Genomic DNA, 22,357 nt, shown 5'->3' on the forward strand with positions numbered 1-22,357 from the left:
AGCACCACAGGGTTAAAGCAAAGTACTTGCATAAATGAAGTTTTGCCAAGACAGAACTGGGACACAGGATGGCCTAAATCAGGTGTAATGAGCTAGACCACACCTTGCCAACAAGTGTCAGTGTGGATAGATCAAACAGCATTTCCTAGATGCATCATTACTCTAACTCTAGTTAAGCAGCACTACTGTAACATCAGCAAAACAAAGTACAAACATCTGCTTGGATGTTCAGGTACCCAATAAGAGGAACATAATTAACTTTAATTTTTTTTTCAAGAAATTAGCAGCTATCTGCAGTTTTATTTAGACAACTTGTGATCATAACTTCCCCAATCTTTTATTACTGTAATTAAGTTATAACAAAACCTGTCTACTTTTGGAACTATTCACTTCATTCAAACTTTGTTACAAGTATTATATATTTTTGCCTAATTATAAAAAATGCCATTTACCACCATTTAATAAAAACAAATTTAACATCTAGTTCAGGAAGTAGTCAACTCCCCAGCATCTTTTATGAAATTAACAAATGTGGTGTATTTTAGATTTTTTATTTAAATTCCAATATGTTACATTTACCAGGGCTACAAGCTACCTGGGCATGCTAAGAATTGTACAATCGTGTATGAAAAGTAACCACATTACAGTTAACACTTGTATAAATAATGGTAAGAACTGGACTAGTGCTTAAGATCCTCAGCCTTCCAGAGCTCCGGACTCGACCGCATCTCTGTAAGCCTGTCCCCCTTCTTTCTCCTCTGGGAAGAGTTTGATGAGGTCATCAATTCTGAGGATAGTAATTGCAGCCTCCGTCGCAAACTTCAGACTCTTGGTTTTTACCATGGTAGGTTCGTAGACGCCAGCTTGCTTATTGTCTCTGGGTTTGCCATTCACCAGATCCAGACCAATCCTGTCCAAACATAAAAGCACTATTGTATGAGCATCTTAAGGTGGTGTGACTGAAATATTTCAAAGCTGAACATGAGCTTTTAACACAATCCATTGAATTCTAAAACATTGAGCTAGCAGAATTTTTTTTGTTGCATCAATCTTTATCAAATCTATTTTACAAATTCAACTCGATGTGAAAATGCAGTGCTCAAAAAACTTTTGAATAATGTTACAGTTTTGACTGAGACTGGTGACTGAGAAGTGTCTTAGATTTTAGATACGGTTCGTGACATTGGGAATAGTAAACACTTCTAACTTCAAAGCAGAGAGGATGTTTGCGAAGGTCTGGGGGGGGCCTTGAGCAGAATACCAGTTATACCAGCTGCTCAGGTATAGAAATTACTTACAAGTTGGGGGTTATGAATAATTATTTCACTGATTGACTAAACAGCTCGGTCATTAATGATTTTTACCAGTTTTGTAACCCCCCCCCAGTTTGTAACAAACTGGATTCCCAAAAAAAAGCCCCAAAAACCCATTCTACCTTCAATTAGTAGTTCAAATTATGTCGGCACAAGCCCTTATCTTTTGAAACTCACCATTTCAGATTTTTGCGTTCTGGGTTGATCTGGGCCTCGTTGTGGAACGCACGCAGCTTAGCAACAAGGTCGGTGGAGTCCTGAGCCGCGTTAACTGCCAGGGTCTTGGGAATAACCAGCAGAGACCTGGCAAACTCAGCTATAGCCAGCTGCTCACGGGAGCCCTGTCACAACAATGTGAATGTTAATACGTGAAGGGTGGGGGAACAGAACACTGACAAAAAAAATGAAACCCCTCCTTGAATAAAGAAGATTTAGACAGTCCATCATGTTAAATCATCAATAAAAAATCCCCTTTAAAATAATTATGAAACTAATTGTTGTTACCATGCTGGTAGCGTAGTTCTCCAGATAAATGGAGAGTGCAGCCTCTACAGCACCGCCTCCAGGGACCACAGACTTCGACTCCAAGACTCTCTTCACCACACACAGCGCATCATGCAGGGAGCGCTCCATCTCGTCACACATGAAGTCGTTGGCCCCACGCAGGATGATGGAAGCAGAGGTGCGAGCCTTGGTGCTGAATGGGTGGAAGAGATTAATTTTGCATTGCAGTTCAAAACAGGAAACCTAACATTTATGCAAATACAGATCACTTTATAAAATAATAAACTGAAGATCCTTCCCTCAGAAAAATTTAAATTTCTTACAGACCAGGACAAGCACCTCATGGAGTGCATTTTCAGGTCATGACTAGTTAAACTCCCAACGCACAACAAAACACAAAAGAACTTTATCATCCTTGACAATTAAAAAAAATATCTGTTAGATATTTCCTTCTGTGGTTTCAATAAGGCTGTATGCTGGTAACTGAATCTTTACAACAAATCCTGAACAAGAGCTATTTATTTTGTTACATAAGTATTAAAAAAGTCTTACTTCTTAATAAGAATCAGCTCATCATCACACACTCGTTCCTGAACAACCTCCTCAGCTTGTCCTAGCAAATTGCTTTCAAATGTCTCCTCTCCCTCAAGGTTGCACAGAGTGGAGCACATAGTAGCTGAAAAACACAGATGTGAATTATTTCATGGACTATTTAATTGCATACACAACACTTTCAATACAATTGAATTACAGATAGAATCACTGATAAAAATGGTTTTCCAAAGCAAGTTAAGTGTGATCAGAATTATCTCTCCACTAAATCACTAATATTACAACGGATTTTTTACAATGGACATACACAACCCTTTGGGTAAAGAAGTGTTTCCTGTTGTCGGTTTTACAATTATGAACCCCTTTCCAATGATTCCCATTTTGTTGGGTTACAATTTTATACACATTTTAAAGTCAATATTTTAATCAAAACTTAAATGCACAATCTGAAAACTGGTAAACAATGTGAGAAAAAGTCAAACACGAGCAGCATTTTCAAAACACACTGCAGAGGCTACATTTTGTGGATGGCCTAAAGACAGATCAAGAGGCATTTTGACAGCAAGACGGACAAACTACTAGGACCCCTACCTTCACGTTATAACAAGGCAGGAGCACATTTGCAGATGCGAAATAGAATAACCTATGAATCAACATGTTTTTTTTTAACAATCCAGTGATCAAAGTGGGACATTCAGGCACACATCCCAACTGTCTAAGCTGGATTCTACACACGTCTGAGGTCAGGCTCACCTCCTGTTGCTTTGGCAATGCGTTTGAGGTCCCTCTTCAGAACCCTGCGCACGGCCATGGCCCCCACATCAACAAAGTACTTCAGGCACATGTCATCGATTCCCCCAGTGGTCAGGATGACATTGGCCCCTGCTGCCAGGATCTTCTGGATCCTCTCTTTGGTGATATCAGACTCCCTGCGACAGAACGAGATTTCTCACTGCCCTTTGAACCAGCAGCATTACAGCCAGATAGAAACATGACCCAGTCATTACTTGCATTACCATCCAATAGCTAATATACATCAAAATGGTTAATCACAAGCCGATTCTAGTATTTTCCCAGAATCTCTCTCTAGCCTCACTGACAAGAAGATAATAAGACCAATGCTGTCAAGAAAAAAAAACCCATATGTGTTAGGTACATGTGCAGCCCACAGAGCAAACAAAAACACAGGAGTGTTTTTACGAGAAGAACGTCAGACTGGCCTTGCTGTATCCCACGCGTATAACCACTCACACTACTTCAAGTGTGGAAGCAATAAAAAATGGGATCTGGGAGAGGACCACACAGATGCAAAAGCTGCTTCGGTATTCTAGTTATAGTATTCTGCTAATTGTTTTTAGCTATAGAAACACGCGGATCCAATGATTAAGATCCATTTTTGGTGCTCAACCTTGCTGAGACCATTTTCCAGCTTTTCCCAACATTTTCTGTGCAAGATTTATAGAACTATTATCAGTCCTTCACACTCACATACTGATACTATTCTTAACTTTAAAGAAAAATAATAAATTACAAAGTTACTGTGTTGAAGGTTTTTAAGGTTTATAGGCATTTCATTCTACAATAGCACAGCATGTCTATAACTAGAACATATTAAACATCATATTTATTGTAACTCAGCAGTGTGCATTATATTACCTTCATTTTGTTTTCCACAACAAATTGGGATCATATTGGCACACTCTACTGTATTTTTTGTGTTTAATAAACTAATTTGTCTTCTGCAAATTAGGATGCTTGAAATGAAACAGGCTTGTATAAAGTGGCTGGGGTACTTTTAACACTCACAACTCTTTGACATGTCAAGAAAGGGTTGCACAGACCTTTTCCTAACATTGTAAAGCAGAATTCACCATTAACAGGAAACGCGAGGTGGATTTAGACCATTGTGAGACAGGTTAGTTTTAGCCTACTAATGATGTGTTGTTGCAATAGTAATCCTGCAGGAAGGAGAAGAACCACAGGTTCAGACATTTAGCATATATGCTGGACTAAGGAGCAAATGGTGCAAAGCTCCCATCTGTAGGAAAGTCTCTAAATAATAATCCCCCTAAAAGGTCTTTATTCAACACTTTTCACAGAAAAGAGTTGAAGTTAATTTGAACCAAATAATCTATGAAAGCACTTTTCTAATTTTACTGAATAACCTGATTTCAAGTTTTTGCAAACCAGGAGTATTTCTAAATGGTGTATATCAGTTAAAAAAAAAACCTAAGTGTACTTAAAATAATGTCTGTTTGACAAATAAATACACAATAAATAAATTGTGTGTTGATAAAACACACATCTCTAAGAAGAAAGTCAACATACCTCTGTCTAATCTGGTCAAGTTTCTCAGGGTCGTCGATAACTACTTGGACACCTAGCTTCATTTTAGTCTTCTGCAGGCTAAAATCCAGGCAAGCAATCTTAGCATTTACCACCCGCTTTACCATTCCTGAGGAAAAATGAAAACGGATCAAAGCACATCCATTGACATGCAAGCTACTTCTACACAGTCAATACTATTGTCAGACCTCTGTGTTCATGGGCAAGGCATTTTACCAACATTCTGTAACATTACACAAAGGGAATTTTTCTAAATTCTATTTTTTCCCCAAAGTATTCCCAAAACACATCTAAATTAATCTCTTCATATGCTGCAAAACATGTTACAGGTCCCAGATTTAGGATTGCAATGAGTTAAACAGAAGTGTCCAGTTTGAGCAGTAGTTGTGCACTAACTTCAGCATGCTGCTTGACTGTTCAAACTGAGGATGCTCTATCCCACGCGTATAACTACATACACCACTTGCACGGTGTAGCAGCAAAAAAAAATGGGAAAGCAAGTTTTAAAAGCAAAACACCTGCACACACCTTGTGATCCCACAGTGCAGTTCAGTGCATATCCGTTTACAAGGAAACTCTCCTTCTGGCTGCGTCCATGTGCCTTTAGCACATTGACAGAGTTGATTGGGTAGCGAGCCTGACCTTTCCCATCAACAAACTTAACTGCAAGGGCAGCATCCACCACAATGTTGGCAAAGAAGTCTGCATCACTGAGCAGCATCTGTCAAGGTTTTGTTAACGCCAGATGCAGTACGGTAAAGCAACACAGCAGTCCTTGCTTTATTACCTACTAGGCTGAGACCATTACAAAAACTGTCTACCCATTTTATATAAACCACTTTATAAATCTGCCCCAAAAGTCCTAGCTATAAAAAACTTAATAGCATCTGTAAGTTACCAGATTTCAATAATACTTGCCTCTGTACAACTTTTAAACCATCTATTTCTGAAAACTGGAATGAAGAAAACTGTTTTGAGACATTTTTATGAGTGACTACTTAGAAAAAGGATACACTCCAATGATCTTGGAAGACATTGAGGTTTTAGCTGCATTGACAAGACACTCTCTCCCAAGATCATCAGTACTAATAGTCAGATTTTCACTGATGTATCGAACAGCTTCTCTGTAGAGACAAGAATAAAAAAAAGTGAGATGGGAATCATTAACTTCCAAACATTGCCAACTCACGACAACATAAAATACTACCAACAGATAGCATGTTTCATTTTCTTCTGCACCTCAAACTGAAAAAAAAAATTTTTAAAATGCCAAAGTTTTTCTTTATATACTTACTTGCAAGCCAGGCGATATCCACTAATTATAGATGTGGGGTGAATTTTTTGTTTCACAAGTTCATCCGCACTCTTCAGCAACTCTGCAGCAATAATCACCTACATACAAAAAACAATGACAACTGTCTGCAATTACTTTCACTTGGGGTCATGCAAACTGAAGTCTGACTTCTTCCAGGAAAAGCCCTCACATGGTATCAAAATGTATTGCCACTTCATATAGGAGAGATGGATATTGCCAACCTCTCCTTCAGACTGTGACAGTGTTACTTTCTCCCATTAGCATAGCCAGTCATTCTTGGTGCACCGAATGAATGGTACTAAAATGGGAATAATGATTATAAACGCCACTTAGGATAAACTGTTTTACCACTTCTAATAGAATGTGTTATAAATAATTTGTGCCAACATAATACATTTTAATATAGTATAGAATTCTCTAGATGGACCTGATAAGAATTAACTCACCACTGAAGTCGTCCCATCCCCTACTTCTTTGTCCTGCAAGTCAGCTAGTTCACACAGCACCTTGGCAGCTGGGTGCTCGACCTCAAGAAGCTGCAGAATTGTTGCTCCATCATTGGTGATGGTTACATCCTATGGACAGAATAAGAGACAGGTCTGGGTAGTAAAGTGATCACGGTTGCAGTCTTTAAATCTAGAAACACAAACCTTGTTTTTCTTTTAGCATGCTAAATTAGAAAATATTCAACTGTCATATACACACAGAATACTTTGCATTATTTTAAGCTAGACACTCAACCTATCCACAATTAAAAACAACCTGTAACTGTCCCTCCCACAGATTTTCAGCAACACAAAAAGATGGTACTTGTCTCTTCAGCAAATCAACAGTGACAATTATTTTAATTAACAAGAGACACTAAGCTACTAAATTCAAATTGAAATTGAGAAATACATGAAAACCTCCCTCTCTGTTTAGATTTGTTCAGGTGAAGAAGTGCACAATCCCTGCCGTATTCTTAAGGCCTTTTAGCAAGTCAATATAAAAAGGATTTATGGACAGCCAGGCTTCTTTAAGAGGAGTAGCTCAGTCTTCAATGAAGTTTTTTAAATTGAAAACGTGTCTTAAAGAAGGCCAGGGCTACAGGTTCATTTTGAATACACAGCCGCTACAGATTTAAATGTGAAAAGCAAAGACATAAGTAAATACTCACACCAATATCATCCACTAACATTTTATCAAGACCGACTGGACCAAGGGAACTCTTGACGATGTTGGCGATAGAGGCTGCTGCCATGACTGAAAGAAAAAAAAGGCCATTAAAGGAGCACTCTGCCGTTATTTTTCCTTTAAAGGAAGTTATCATCTGTATATGTGAAGCAAGTGGAGATTCGTTGTTTTAAGCAAACATCTGCTGTACAAGAAAAGCATCCTTCAAATACTATGTATCCTTTCACTTACAAATCTCGATAAAAACGTTTTATGGTATTTAGTGTTCTGTCAGTTCATACAGGAAAGCTAGGAAATGCTGCCAGACTTTCCTTCAGACCATGACTGGAATTCTCTCCCCCATCACCATAGCCAGTCATTCTACCTGATCTGAATGACTGAGACTAAAATGGGAAAACGTATTGAGCAGTGATAATATACAATCGGACAAATACAAGACCTGACAGGTTTTCGAAACAGGGTGTGCGTTTCGTACTCGCAGAAAACGATTAAAAATAGATCATTGATCAAATCTATGGTCAATTAAGTAGCAATCGGAAAATTACAAGCGAACGCAAAATAACCGTGCAAATAAAAGCGATGAGGAAGTAATACATCCGAAATGAACCTTGTTTTTTTCCAGTGGAAGTGAATTTGTTTCCAAGCTAGAATGCGTGTCCAAGAGTTACAAGAGACACTGACACCATTTTGTACCAAAACGGCACAAGTACGTGAACAGACATAATCCAGGAAAAAAACTAGCTACTAAAATAACTGCATCAGAATGCTTCAACGGCTTCCCTACATATGTCGGCGAGATACAAACCTATCTTTAAAAACTTGAATTGCAAAATACAATGACAAGACCGACTGTTAAAATGGCTAGCTTAGTAACAAAGGAGAACTGCAGCAGGCTGGGTTGGGTCAGTGACCAGCAAATTCTGAAGCTGATCATCTAAAAGCGATCTTCTTTAACAAAGCATCACCGTACTGCTAAAATGTCGTTATCAATCGGCACATTATGTAGCTGGACAAGTAAACTTTATTAATACCGTTAAAGTTAAGCGAAGAACGGGGAAGATATGACACACGTGCGTCAGACCGGTAACTGCGAGCAGACCAGCTTAGCTGCTCACCACGTTTAATTTATTTTATATTAGATTTCCCTTCATGCCGTGTGAAACAGTATTCTATAACAGATTATCGGTAAGAAACAACGTAGCTCACCATTTTGAGTGCGGACTGACTCGCCAGTTGTTCTCTGGCCGAGCACATTGAGAGGCCCCTCTAAAACCGACATCTTCACGCGCCGCAGCCACACACCGAAGGGAGTCAACCAGCATGCCGGGTAACAGCCGCAGCGCACAGCACTATGGGAAGATCAGGAACGGGGTGGAAGTTTCGAGATGCATCCGTACAAAACCCAAAAATAAATATTCCGTTCAATTTAGAAATACATGGAAATACTTATACTTTATGTACAAAAATATATAAGCATACATCTGATTTTTCAATTAAATATTACAATTATAGGAAATGAAATCAAACGGTATTGCCTTCCTTTTCACTAACTTACTACGTTTCCCACAATGCATGTACATGTATTTCCACCATTGAGGAACAGTGAGTGTTCGGCAGCGCCTTATGGTGGGAATATTAGGGTGGTGCGGAAATGCCAGAATTAACGAAAATGCACAAAACACTTATTTGCTTGTACTGATCTAATATGGGATTTTTTTTTAAAAAAAGTATACTATCAAGATTAATGTTGTACGTATAACTATGCCTATATTATCTTTTTATAGCTTTCTAAGAATGTTTCTAAAGTGTAAATCGCCTTGGATGAAGTTATCTAATACAAATTGCAGAAAATAGTATTTCTTATGTATTTGAAAATTGGAATGAAAATGCTACTTTATGCATTTTCGTATAGAACTAGTGCAGTGTACAGGACAATGTTATGCAGAATTCAGTGCAGTGTCCTTGTTACTTCATCATCCCAGATGGGAAATGTGCTTTGCAGGCAGGTAAGGACAACACATTATGTAAGACATTTAACACACACATCTATGGTGAGAAAGAAAAAATAAATAAAGTAAATGTACAGTCAGATGTCCAAACTGAGCAGGTTGATAGCTGTGAGAAATAAAGACGACTTAGTTCTATTGCCCTTGAGCCTGGGCAGTCTAAATCAAAGTCAAGATGGAAGAGGATGAAATTCACTTTGCAAGATGTGGTCATGACAGTCAATGATTATATTGGCCTTCTGCACTATTCTGCACTGTTTGATTTAGATGTCTGAAAGCTTTAGTTATTTTGCAACAATGATTTTGCTGGCTACCTTAACAATCCTACTCAGTCCAGTCTGTTTTCATTACATATATTAAGGTTACCAAACCAGGCTACCTCAGTGAATGTTAGGACAGATTCAATGAAAGTTCTGTAGAATAAAGTCATTGTTCAAGTACACACATTAAAAGAATGGAGTTTTCTTTGGAAGAGCAATTGCTGTTGGGCCTTCTCAAATCTTGCTTCTTGAGGTGATGCAGTAGCTCTATGGCTAAGGCTCTGTGCCTATAGCTGGAAGGTTTCCGTTTCGTATCCCGTGGCTGGCAGAGGAATCTTACTCTGTTGTGTCCCTGACCAAGCTGGAGCAGCTGCTCCAGGGTTGCCATATAAATGGCTGACCTGGTGCTCTGACCCCAAGCTTCTCTCCCTGTCTGTGGGTCTTATGGAGAGCAAGTTGGGATATGCGAAAAGACAAATTCCTAATACAAGAAATTGTATATGGCCAATAAAGTGATCTTATTTGGTGTCTGTGTTTTCCTCAAACGTAAGTTTGGCATCAACAACAGGCCAAGATTTTTTAACTTGACAATTTCTTGCTCCTCAATGACTGTTGGGTGGTTGCTTTCTATAATCAATGATCATACAATTAATCATATGATCATAATATTTTTTGACATATCAAGCTGAAGGAAGGAGATATGACACCATTCAACAAAATAATCCACTACAGACCCATGACCTGTGTCTGTGCCTTGGAGGACACTAACTATGACAGAGTCATCAGCAAACTTGATGATGTGTCTGTCCTGTCACGAACCACACTCCAGCGTGCACCTCTCGGTGTACACACCTGCGCTGTTGTTAGCAATTAGCACTGCGCTCACCCTGTTTTCTCATTTAAACCCGTTCACTCCGCTCACTGTTGAGATTGTCCTAGCCCTTTTCTTGTGCGCATTCTTTCTTAACTGACTTCTGGATAACCCGATCCTGCTCTGCCTCCGACCTCGACTCCGTCTCTGCCTCGCGTTTTTCAGATTTGGATACCTCGCTGCCTCGACATCTGGATACCCGACCCTGCTCTGCCTCTGACCTCGACTCTGTCTCTGCCTCGCGTCTTTCGGATTTGGATACCTCGCTGCCTCGACGTCTGGATACCCGACCCCGCTCTGCCTCTGACCTCGACTCCGTCTCTGGCTTGCGTCTTTTGGATTTAGATACCTCGCTGCCTCAACCTCTGGATACCCGACCTAGCCTGCCTACCCCGACCTTGAACACTGCCTTTCGCTCCCAGGATTTCTGACACGTTCTCTCTCAGCACCGCATAGGTTCCGATCACCTTTATCACTAGTCCTTACCGATCCTTGTCCTCAAAAGGGCTTCTACTGCTGTCTATATATAGAATGTACTGTATAGGATGGGGGACAGTACACAGCCCTGAGGAGACCCAGTGGAAAAACAAAGCTTCTCTGACATAAGACCATTCACCCTCACTCTTTGTGATCTGCTGGTCAAAAAGAATAGGATATAGCCTACAATAATCAAGATTAAAATGAGGGCGTTATCTCTCCATTTATAAGTGTGGTTGAATGGTGTTAAATGGCTGATGAGTAATCTGTAAATCAAAGCCAGGCATGTGTCTTCGGACATTCTAGATGTGAATATAACAAATTCAGTAATGTGAAGCAAGCATATCCAACTCCTTTTTTGGCCCTGTAGGCAAAATGCATGGCATCCAATAGGTGCTCTACTTAATAGATAACATGTCTTTTAACACATTTCTCAAATTATTTCATAGCTAAAGAGGTCAAGGTGGTAGCAGTGAGCTTCTCTTTATGGTCCATGATTATGCCCCTAAAGACATGTTTGTCAAATCTAAGGTAAAAATGATTTAGTATATCAGTTCCCCAGTGCTGTTTTCTTCAGAGACATTCGCTGTACAATACCTCCATCACTGGCAGCAGCCCTGGCACAAAATTAACATTCTGTGGCCCAATCTAGTTAGATCTCAGAAGCTAAGCAAATGTCAGCGCTGGGATGGGAGACGTCCGTACAGAAAAAACAGTTCTTGGTATTGGTGAATAAGTTTCACTCTTCCTTTTTGACCGGATTGTCCAGCCCACTATCCCATGTATGGTGATTAGTTTGGCAGTGCTGTAGGTTAGTGGTTGCCAAGTGGTTACCCTTTTAGGTGTGTTTTTAAATTTTTCTTTCAACTCTTAAAAACTCTTGAAGTTGGCTTCAATAGAAGGGAAAAAAACACTCCTTGCTGGAGAGCTTAATAGATCGTCATCTCTACCTGTCTCTCATAAAATTGACTGCATATCAAGAGCCTTACAGACAGAAATAAAACAGCCAATTTTTATTTAGGAAGTTGAGGAATGGCTGAAAAAATGTATGTCTGTTAGAGTTAAAAAAGGGTCTAAACAAGCAAGCAGATCAGTTAGATGCATCAATGACCATTGATGATTAAGGGCCCTGTTGAACTTGAAACAGACACAGAGGACCCTTAGGACCAGAGTTGAGAACCACAGCTATAGGAGGTGCCACCCTTCAGCTGAGATGTTAAACTGAGAACCTGTGTCACGGATGTCGGAAAGAGCATGCCGTGGAATGACAAGGAGAGCAGTAGAGACCCTATGCATAGCGGCTTAAGGGGCAACACGTGGGTTGACCCAGGCTTAGGGGATCAGACGATGTCGGTAGAGAAACCTATGCCCTGGGCCACGGACGTGAGGCGACCTGGTAATAGGCGGGTCTCAAGACATCCGTACCCTCAATGCTGAGCCAGGAGCAGAGCAGACACAGGAAGTAAATAGGCAACACAGCAAGACACACTGGAAAGACATGAATAATCACAGGGAACTAGGAACAGGACAGAAGTAGAGTGCCCTCTAGCTGTACAGGGCACGACAACCTGTAATGTAGTGGAGCCGCTGCCGTGTGTCACTGCCCTTTAGTGTTGGATGTAGTGGGTTCCTGACTATATGTGAAAAAGTTCAGGTGGGTAGCTGCGTCAGCATGCGTAGGCTGCAAAGGAACGAGTAATATGTTTATTCCATGCTGAAAAAAAGAAGAAAGAAAACACAACGTTTCGGGCGTGGAGCCTTCTTCAGGTGTGAGTTTCTCTCACTAAACCAGCATTCCGTCTCTTCACATGAAGAAGACACTATATAAAGGCAAGGAATTACAATCTGTAGCAGCTCTTAATGTAAACTGATCATGTAGCCTAGTTACAGTATGTGTTAGCAACATCATTTTTTTTAAAGCATAAAACTGCTTTGTTTATTTTCAGTAAAAAGCTTTAGAAAAATGACGGTTGATCTTGCAGAAACAACTTTCTGGATTCCTTTTAGCTATCGTCTTGTCAACATAATACCACAGAATCCATGATAATCTCAGTCTCATCACAAGATTAACCAAGGAATATAGAATCTAATAAATATTTTTGTAAGTTCACAAAGCCTTACGTTTATACTACAGAAGTGCATTGTGTTGTTAGTGTCACCAACCTAAGACTTTATTCCAAGGTTTTTGTAACATTTCAAGGTGTGGAATCTAATCCATTTTGATGTCTTAAAACAACACTGATGATGTGTTGTTGCTATAGTTATTCTGCTCAGTACAAACCAAACGTTCAAACATTTGGTTGAGGAGTAAATGGTGCGAAGTTGCTATCTGTGGGATTAGGACTGAATGCCTCTAAATTCATTGCCCCCCTTTAAGGTTTTTAAAAGTCATTTTGACTATCAATTATAATTGTCTGCCAGGCCATAACCATAGATGCATCTAGAAATAGTACAATATATTCTGAAGTTTCCATCACCCAGCTCAATGAGAGCATGTTTTCACATGAAAATATGATGATGAGCATGAAAATAGCTAAAGCTGTATTATACTGTTAAATTCTTGCTTTTTTCACAGATAGGAGCACAAAGCCCTGGAGATTTTGGTTAAGGAAAGCTTTTGAAGCACAAAAGCCAGTGTGACAGATTGATTAAACATTTATTAAGCCACCTTAACACAGTTAAGAAAAGTTTTTTTTTTGCTGTTTTATGAAATATATGTATTTACATTTATGTAATACATATATGTAATACATTTTTATCAGTTGAAATCAGTTTAGGTTTTAATAATTCATCATTGTGCTCAAAATTCCCATCATCATGCATAACATTTAATTCCAGGATCTTTATTCTTTTAGTAACATGTTGCTGGTTACTTCTTTAAAACTTGGTACTTCTGCACATCCATAAATCCACACTGGACAGGATGTCAGTCCATCACAGGACACACACAAACACACACAGTCGCATCAGGGCCAATTTTCCCAGAAGCCAAATAACCTACAAGTACTGTATGTTTTTGGACTCTAGGAGGAAACCAGAGCACCCAGAGGAAACCCACACAAACACAGGGAGAACATACAAGCTCCACACAGAGAGCTCCCTCAGTCCAGAATTGAACCCAGGGCCCCAGCAATGCTAACCACTGCTCCACCATGCCACAGTGGACCCTGTGGAAATGGGAAACTTTTGGAATCCTCTTTATAGTTCCGAAAGGATGCTAGGTTTTATTTACTTAGAGGTCTGAATAAATGACTGCTGTGTTTTCTCAAACTGAATTTTCTATAACACGTCCCATTTTTAAAATTGATTTAAATAAGACTTAAGTTCTTATTGCATTGGGGGTATAAATAAATCTAGGGGAAACTGGCTTTAATCCACTCATAGTAGATTTACTATTGCTTTACTCATTCTGTATTGTACTCTGTTTCCATGCACCTTAAGATAATGTGCTGCAGTAGAACACAAAATATTGATTATTTTAGGACCAATTTTTCATAATGGCCCAATGGGAAAACGTACTGATGCACAACGAAAATGCATACTTTACAGCAACAGCTCAGTATATATATACATATTGTTACTTACTTTTTTATTAATGTATCAATGTATGGTCATATATAGCACCCCAGGTCTAGAATCGAACCCAAAGCCACAGTGTTGTAAGGCAGCAATGCTAACCACTGAGCCGCAATGCCACCCAAGAAATATATATCAACTATTCAAAATGACAATTTTAATTAATGCAAGTACAGAAAAAGATGAGTACATGCCACTCATGAAGGCCACAACAATGGCACTGGACCATCACATCTGTCATATACAACTGCAACAGGAAATGCCAGGAAGAAATACTACGCACAGCAGTAGAATGTAGACTGTAACTCCTGCTGTGCATGAAAATGAATTACATGGTCAGAGGCCATTCAGGGGGAACACAGACAGCTGACAGATAGAGTGATAGAGTGTTTCATTTACAGGTGATAGATAAATAGAGCAAATTAAATGTTGTTTTGTGTGTTCAGATGGAAAAAACTGTTGTGGTAATCATTGTTCTGTTTAATTGTTCAAGCCAACAGTCAAAAGCAATTGGTGCATATTGAGGGCAGCCTTACAGCTCTGCAATACAGTGTCACTGACAGTCCTTGAGCCAGCAGATTTTCAGTTCAGCAGACCCAGAAGTGTTTACGTTCCAGCAAGGCAATGCAAGACCACACACTTCGAAAATTATATTGGCATCATTTTACGAAAACAATGTAAAGATCTTGTGGTGGCCAGCTTTTTCTCCAATAGAGTCCAATAAACCATCTGCAGAACCAAATAACAGACATCGCACAGGAGGTTAATCAAGTTCATGCATAAACATGGCTAAAAATGTGCTAATGCTGAGGGAGATCATACCCAATACTAACTTTTTTCATTTTAATCTATCTACTGAAAACTCACCATGACTCTTTGACCTGTACTGTAGTTTTAATTATACTCTCTGTGGTTTTGTTTGGCATCTTTTTTGCACCAGTTTAATATATTTCTTTGTATTCTTGTCAAGCTGGGAGTAGGAAGACGCGACTGAATCGGTCCTAGAACAAGGTTTTGGATAGATCAGCTTTCAGGTATTCTGGATTCTGAAGTTTGGGGTTTTCAGACTTTCAGGCAGAAACAGAAATGGAATGGAGCGCTTCCTGAAAAAAGCCTCACGCAATGTCAGAGCACTGAAAAGGGGGTGTCAGTAGTATTAAATAGAGAATTTAATAGAATAATTAAGAGGACTGAATGGATGATTGGTGGAATGTGGGCAGAATTGTTAAAGGTCCTAGGCATGTTTGAATGCGATTACCCGTGGGAATGTTACTTGATAGGGCATCAGCTTTCCTGTCTTGACTCCCAGCCAGTATGAGAGGGTGAAGTCAAATCGGGGAAAAAAACTAGACCCAGCGCACCTGTCGAGGGCTCTAGGGGATGTCAGCATTCTTCCAGGACCATCTTGACTGGTAGAAACTCCCAACTACCTACGTCGTAATTGTGCTCTGCTGGGGACAGCTTTCAGGAAAATAAGGAGCAGGGGTAAAGCTTGGGTGATGTCCCAAACCACTGGGAAAGAATGTCACCAAATCTCATATCTGACACTTCGACTTCGACTTCAAAGGATAGGGATGATCAATGATTAGAGCTGAAGTGAAGCGGCGCTTGTTCCTTAAAGGTTTTCTGCACTTATTGTCCATTTCCCCTGACCGGGCCTTTTTCGGGTGAAGCTGGTGATAGCTGCCATGAAACGGTGGTAGAAAATAGCAGACCCCAAGAAGTGCTGAATTTGTTTAAGGGAAATGGGTGTGGACCAGACCTTAACTGCTGCAACTTTTCTGGGGTCCATTGGCAGGCCTGATGAAAAGAGGATGTGTCCCAGGAAGGCCAACCCTGGCCAATGGAGCTCACACTTTCCCAGTCTGGCATAGAGGTGGTGCTCCCTGAGATGGAGTAGGGGTTCACAGACATGTCCAATGTGTTCCTGGAGGTCACGGGAGAAGATTAAAATGTTATTCAGGTACACCACCATACATTCTTCTAAGAAGTCTCGGAAGATGTAATTCATGAAATTTTGGAAAATGGCACTACAGAGACCAAAGGGGATCACCAGGTATTTGTAATGCCCCGTACTGGTATTGAATGCTGTTTTCCACACCTTATTTGGATCAGGTTGTAGGTCCCCCTCAGGTCTATCTTGGACGTCTTACTGGCCTTCTCCAGAAGTTCAAGTTCAAGTTCACGTTTGTTTGTCACTCCAGCCATATACAAGTATACAGTGGAATGAAATATCGTTCCTCCTGGAGGCCCCATGTAAGCAGAATTTGTGATAAGTGACAGAAATGGAAGGGAAGGAGGCTCCAAAGGTCAAAGGTCAAAGGCCTTCCTGTGCAGCGCACCCTTGTTAGTGTGATGTATGGTCCTCCTCTGTATGTGTCCTGATCCTAGGGGCCTTCCGTCCAGGGCCTGCAATGTCAGGACCAGATTGTAGGGAACCAAAGGGATGGTGTCAGATCTGGGCATGGTAGAGATGAATATGCTAATTCTAGGTTTTCTCTGCTATACTGTAATCCTATTAGATGTAGGTTTCTGGGTTTACCAGTTGACACTCTAAATTGGTTTAAATCCTATTTAAATAAAAAGTAAACATCAGTTTGCTTCAGAAACCTTCTGTTTAATAGGTGTTCTTCAGGTATCAGTCCTGGATTCCAGCTATGTATGTGTTCATAAAAGGTGATTGTTTAATGACCACATTTTTTGCACCTTGTGAATTAATCTTTTGTTGGGCAAAAAAGGGCAGCGTCAACACTTTTTAAAAACAAAATGTACTGTCATAGCTAATTAGATTATACAGACATTTACAGTGCATGTTCCATGTGGCGTTATAGGGATTAAGACTTACAAACTTGGATGACTGAGGTATATAACAGGATATTTTAGGAACTCTTCATCTGTCATTTAATTGACTTATTTTGCACATCTTATACCTCAAACATTCACCACTTTGCCATTCCAAGTACAGTTCTCTTTGGGGGGAATAAGCCAGTGCAACATACCACACATTTGTTGCAAACTCCATGTGGTATTCGTGATACTGTGGGTTTGCCACTCTACCATACAGGCCAATTTTGTGGAGTATCCGGGATATTGCTGACCCCTGTGTATTTTCTCCCATCTGAGCTATGGAACTACTGAACTCTTAAGTGTTTCAAAGTCACCGTTGGGCTTACAGTGACCTCCGTAACCAGTTCCCTCCTTTCCTGGCTGTTCAGTTTGGAGGGACATCCTGATCTAGGCTGTGTCAGGGTGTGTAATGCAGCAACTGCCTCTCTTGAGTGCGGGTATGCGGCCTACAGACAACTGAGAGGAAATAAGTGCATTTGCATTAGGTTGCGAGAGCAAGATCTGTTGTACCTGATTTCGATTAGACTTCTGTTTAACTAGGTGAAGAGCACAGGAGAGCACATACTAGTCATGATGAGAGCAGCCTAAAGGGCGATCGACATTAGTCGCGTTGTTTAAAAAGTCTGATGTCTGTCCGCCACTCCCATTAATTGATCATTGTAGTCAATGATGTAGTCAGTGCCTTAGCTGTACAGAAGAGAGCAAGGCCTTAAGTCCTGCTCTGGTTTTTTACACTTTAATTCTACTTTTATGAATTAAGTGGAGTGTCAAATCACATAATGTTGATATTTCCTTTTTTTCATTGTACTATCCCAAGATCATATCTCCACTGCTTCTTACAAAGGTGCTGAAGAGCCAGGTAAACAATGATCAGGTGTGAAATCCTGTCTTGGATCCTGTTTGCTTTCATTGAAAAGCTTCCAAAATTATTTCAGAGATGGAAGACTTAGAACCTGTTAAAGTGCAGAAGGACAAAGCACTCTACAATTACATTGCAAAACTGATTTGGGATGAAACGTAATTTCATCTGCAGGCAGTATACATTGTGAGTACTGTATTCAATAAACTGTGACAGAAATATAATACAATTATAATATATTAGGTCATTAAACAGTATACTATGTTTTATAGTTATTGAATTTAAGTTGGATTTATAGTGTCTAAACTATATTATTGATAAAAAAGGTAAAAAGTTGAGCCGCTGGTGTCATTTGTGCAATCCGAATACAAATTGCAGTGGATCAGAGTACACAACTCATGTCTGTGCGTGTAACTATGAGTGACTCTCAATATTAACACCTCCTCCCGACATTTAACATTAAAACATTTACAAAATACTTTTGAAATCTGACATGTTGCGCACACTGCCAATGTAGATTGCAGTATTGACTACAATTGGCACATAAGAGAAGTGACAGATGGCCAAAAGCCAGCCATATATTTTTTTTTACCAGAAATCTACCAAAATATTTACTGACAAATCTGAACCAACTTCAAAACTAGAAATAAAGTAACCCTGAGCAGCAGGCAGGTGTGAGAGGTGTTTTGGCTCAAAGCATGTCTGTGTAAAATAAGGAGCAGGATGTGTCAGATGATTCATTAAAGTGAAGAGAATATGAGTTTGGTTAACAAAACTCAGCTTCCGATCATTTAAACTATCATTTAATCATTTAAACAATCAGGATTTCAGCAGGCAAAAAACCTTGGCTAAAGTGCTGAAAAAAGATTTATGGTCCCTCTAGTTTGGTACATATTCTTGTATAGTTCAATCCTAGTTCAGGTGGGTAGCTGTATCAGCATGCGTAGGCTGCAAAAGAAAAAGTAAATAGGTTTATTCCATGCTGAAATGAGAAGAAAGAAAACACAATGTTTCGGCCTTGGAGCCTTCTTCAGGTGTGAATTAATAATTACTTACATTTATATAGCGCTTTTCTGGACACTCCACTCAAAGCGCTTTACAGGCAATGGGGACTCCCCTCCACCACCACCTGGATGATGCGACGGCAGCCATAGTGCGCCAGAACGCTCACCACACATCAGCAATCAGTGGGGAGGAGAGCAGAGTAATTAAGCCAATTTATAGAGGGGGATTATTAGGAAGCCATGATTGATAAAGGCCGATGGGAAATTTGGCCAGGACGCCGGGGTACACCCCTACTCTTTTCGAGAAACACCCTGGGATTTTTAATGACCACAGAGAGTCAGGACCTCGGTTTTACATCTCATCCGAAGGACGGCTCCTGTTTACAGTATAGTGTCCCCGTCACTACACTGGGGCATTAGGACCCACATGAGCCGCAGGGTGAGCGCCCCCTGCTGGCCCCACTAACACCTCTTCCAGCAGCAACCTTAGTTTTTCCCAGGAGGTCTCTCATCCAGGTACTGACCAGGCTCACACCTGCTTAGCTTCAGTGGGTTGTTGCAGGGTGATATGGCTGCTGGCATAATCGATATAATAATTGATCCTAGTTAGAGGTTTATGAAAGTCTTCATAATATATTAATATAACCTTGCCCAACCAAGATATTAAAAAAAGGAACCAACAGTATTGTGAGACATATTTGGGTTGATACATCAGTATTTTGTATGTGGTAATTTGTTAAGTGTGAGTGAAGTTTTAACTAATCTCTGACCCAGGGAAAACTGTGGCGTGGATGGTTGAGGAGAGAACACAGGCACGCGCTGTCCTTTATTCTATTTTCTTCTTCTGTTTGGTCTGTTAGTTTTTTTATATCAATAAAGTTTGATAATCGGACAGTGAAAGCTCTGTTTTCCTTCACATGAATGCCTAAAACCCTAAACCGAACCCAGGATTTTACAGTATTATCACATGAATAAGTGTGTGAACCATGAGATTAAGTAAACGGCCGCACCTTCAGCTAGACATTTTCTTTGCTTATTAATCTCTTGCATCTGCTCTTATAAGATTTGGCCTATTTGTCCTTAAAGAACTGCTTCGAGTTGGTGACATTTGAGGGTCCTCTTGTATTAACAACTTACTTCAGGTCCTGTCATAACATTTCAATCGGATTTAGGTCACAAACCATGATACTTCCACCACCATGTCTGATGGTCGGGATGAGCTCCCTCTGTTGGAAGGCAGTGATTGGTTTTGCCACAAAATTCAATTTTTGACTTATCTGCCCAGAGAACAATCTTTCAGTAATCTTGTGGATTTTCTAGGTGTTCTGTAGTAAAATTGAGATGGCTGGCAATGTTCCTTTTAACGAAATGCAGTGATTTCTTCCTAGCTGTCCTCCCACAGAAACTATTCCTGTTCAGTCTTGATTGCTGATTGATGCATAAACACTGACATTAGCCACAGCAAGAGGGGTCTGCAGATCTGCAGATATTACTCTGGGGTTCTTTGTGACTTCCTTGATGATTTCTTTTGATTGTGCCATGACCTGTTTCCAGTGATCTGTATGGTAAAGACCTACTGTAACTCACATCTTTTCTCCCTCTAATGTTGGATGGGGATGCCCGAACTCCCAAACTCAGTCCTTATTTATTGGTACCCCATTATTAAATCACCTGCTTCTAAATACCCTCTGAATTTGCCAAGTAAGCAAAGAGGTTAACTTATTTCACACTGAGTACAGTGATTCTTAATCATTCATTTTTCTACACCATGGCATCTGAAAAAAAAACCCACAGGATTGGTAAATATAAACATTTTTGTTTTTTTAAGTAAAGGTTGATTTTTTTTAGTAAACAAGGGTGTCATGGTAAGTTGTAATTCATAGGTTTATATTGGAGAACACAAAGTTTTCTCAGTACTGTAATCAGAGATAATGAAGCTCAGACACATTAGATTGAATGGTAGGCTCCTTGGATCCAGCAACAATGGTGAGGCTAAAAAACAGGTAACATGCACTGTGACCGCCTTAAGATGTAAAAAGCAGTGAAGATCGCCTTTGATACCTTTAGCCACATCTTGTATTTTGGATAAACAGTTCAGTACAGACCATCGTCAATAATCAATCTGAATAAATATCTACCAAAGTCAAAGTCTTGCAGAGGAATCCTACTCCGTTGGGCTCCTGAGCAAGGCCCTTAACCCCAACTGCTCCGGGGGTGCTGTACAATGGCTGACCCTGCTCTCTGACCCCAAGCTTCTCTCTCCCCCCGTCTGTGTGCCTGTGTGTCTCATGGACAGCAAGCTGGGGTATGAGAAAAGACAAATTCCTAATGCAAGAAATTGTATGTGGCTAATAAAGAGATTATCTTATGTTTTCCCAAACAGTTTACAAAGAGGCTAAGCAACATAAATCTACTTATGGTTTTGAACACAAAATTGTCAGGAATAGGATTGGTATTAGATGGATTTGCATTTTAATGTTGCATTGCTAAAACAATCAACAACACATTTCCTTAGAATAGAGGAAAAAAGAGAAAAGATAGTACAGCCTACTCCTATCTAATGCTAGACAAGGGTGCAATTTTGAACAAAAAAGAGCCTTGATTATTTGATCATTGAACACCTGTTTCGTGTTTTTTTTAATCAAAATGTGATTTTATGAAAAAAGTGAAAAGAGGAATTTTAGCCTTAAAATAACATGGTATACTTTGTCAATATGGTTACCCATAAGATATGTTACGTAACTACTGTATAGCTCTTCTGTCACTACCAGGATTCGATTACTGTTGGTCACAGGTTCAGAACAGATGAGTTCCAAGACAATAGCAAACTCCGCTGCACACAAAATGGTCTAATACAGCAGAATTCTGCATTGCCATGTGTAATCTCTTCACAACTTTGAGTCTCAATATGTACTGTACAGCATAGTCTAATAGGAGATAATAAGGTCAAATTCTGATAACTCTACTGTCCAGAAAATTGGTCCAGAGTGGAAACATTTTAAAAATAGAGTAGACCTAAAGTTACCTTGTAGTCTCATGGGTATTGACCATGATGCACTGAAAATGTACAAAGTGCGTTATATTGATGATATGAACATGTCAGTACATCAGATGTATCCCACAAGGCAGGACATAGAAGCTAAAACGTTTTTCTTTCCATTACAACAATACATTGTTATGAAGTTTTTAGAATTCCAGATTTTCTTTTTGTGGAAAAGAAAATGTATTTGCCTTAAAGTAAAACCAAACTAGTA

At 39.8% G+C, this 22,357-nt stretch overlaps 1 protein-coding gene, 1 long non-coding RNA gene and 2 other non-coding genes across 4 annotated transcripts; 1 reads left to right on the forward strand and 3 right to left on the reverse strand.

Annotated features, from left to right (window-relative positions):
• Positions 1-535: 535 nt before the first annotated feature.
• On the reverse strand, positions 536-8,567 carry LOC148674730 (T-complex protein 1 subunit alpha). Its single transcript, XM_088625226.1, has 12 exons — positions 8,410-8,567; positions 7,187-7,272; positions 6,477-6,605; positions 6,010-6,107; positions 5,729-5,839; positions 5,244-5,425; positions 4,698-4,824; positions 3,123-3,298; positions 2,370-2,493; positions 1,818-2,010; positions 1,491-1,654; positions 536-910 (listed from the first exon to the last, which is right to left on the reverse strand). The coding sequence occupies exons 1-12, from the start codon at positions 8,480-8,482 to the stop codon at positions 697-699; spliced, it is 1,677 nt and encodes a 558-aa protein (XP_088481352.1). The 5' UTR covers positions 8,483-8,567; the 3' UTR covers positions 536-696.
• Positions 6,205-6,341, reverse strand: LOC148674731 (small nucleolar RNA SNORA29). Its single transcript, XR_015935613.1, has one exon. It is a non-coding gene; the product is annotated as a small nucleolar RNA SNORA29 (small nucleolar RNA).
• Positions 7,460-7,599, reverse strand: LOC148674732 (small nucleolar RNA SNORA29). Its single transcript, XR_015935614.1, has one exon. It is a non-coding gene; the product is annotated as a small nucleolar RNA SNORA29 (small nucleolar RNA).
• Positions 8,568-8,811: 244 nt separating the features above from the next.
• Positions 8,812-11,040, forward strand: LOC148674733 (uncharacterized). The gene is made up of 2 exons (XR_015935382.1): positions 8,812-9,209; positions 10,506-11,040. It is a non-coding gene; the product is annotated as an uncharacterized LOC148674733 (long non-coding RNA).
• The last annotated feature ends 11,317 nt before the right edge of the window (positions 11,041-22,357 follow it).

The sequence above is a fragment of the Lepisosteus platostomus genome, chromosome 3 (genome assembly GCF_059453375.1).
Source record: "Lepisosteus platostomus isolate fLepPlt1 chromosome 3, fLepPlt1.hap1, whole genome shotgun sequence".
In the NCBI taxonomy this organism is placed as follows: Eukaryota; Metazoa; Chordata; class Actinopteri; order Semionotiformes; family Lepisosteidae; genus Lepisosteus; species Lepisosteus platostomus.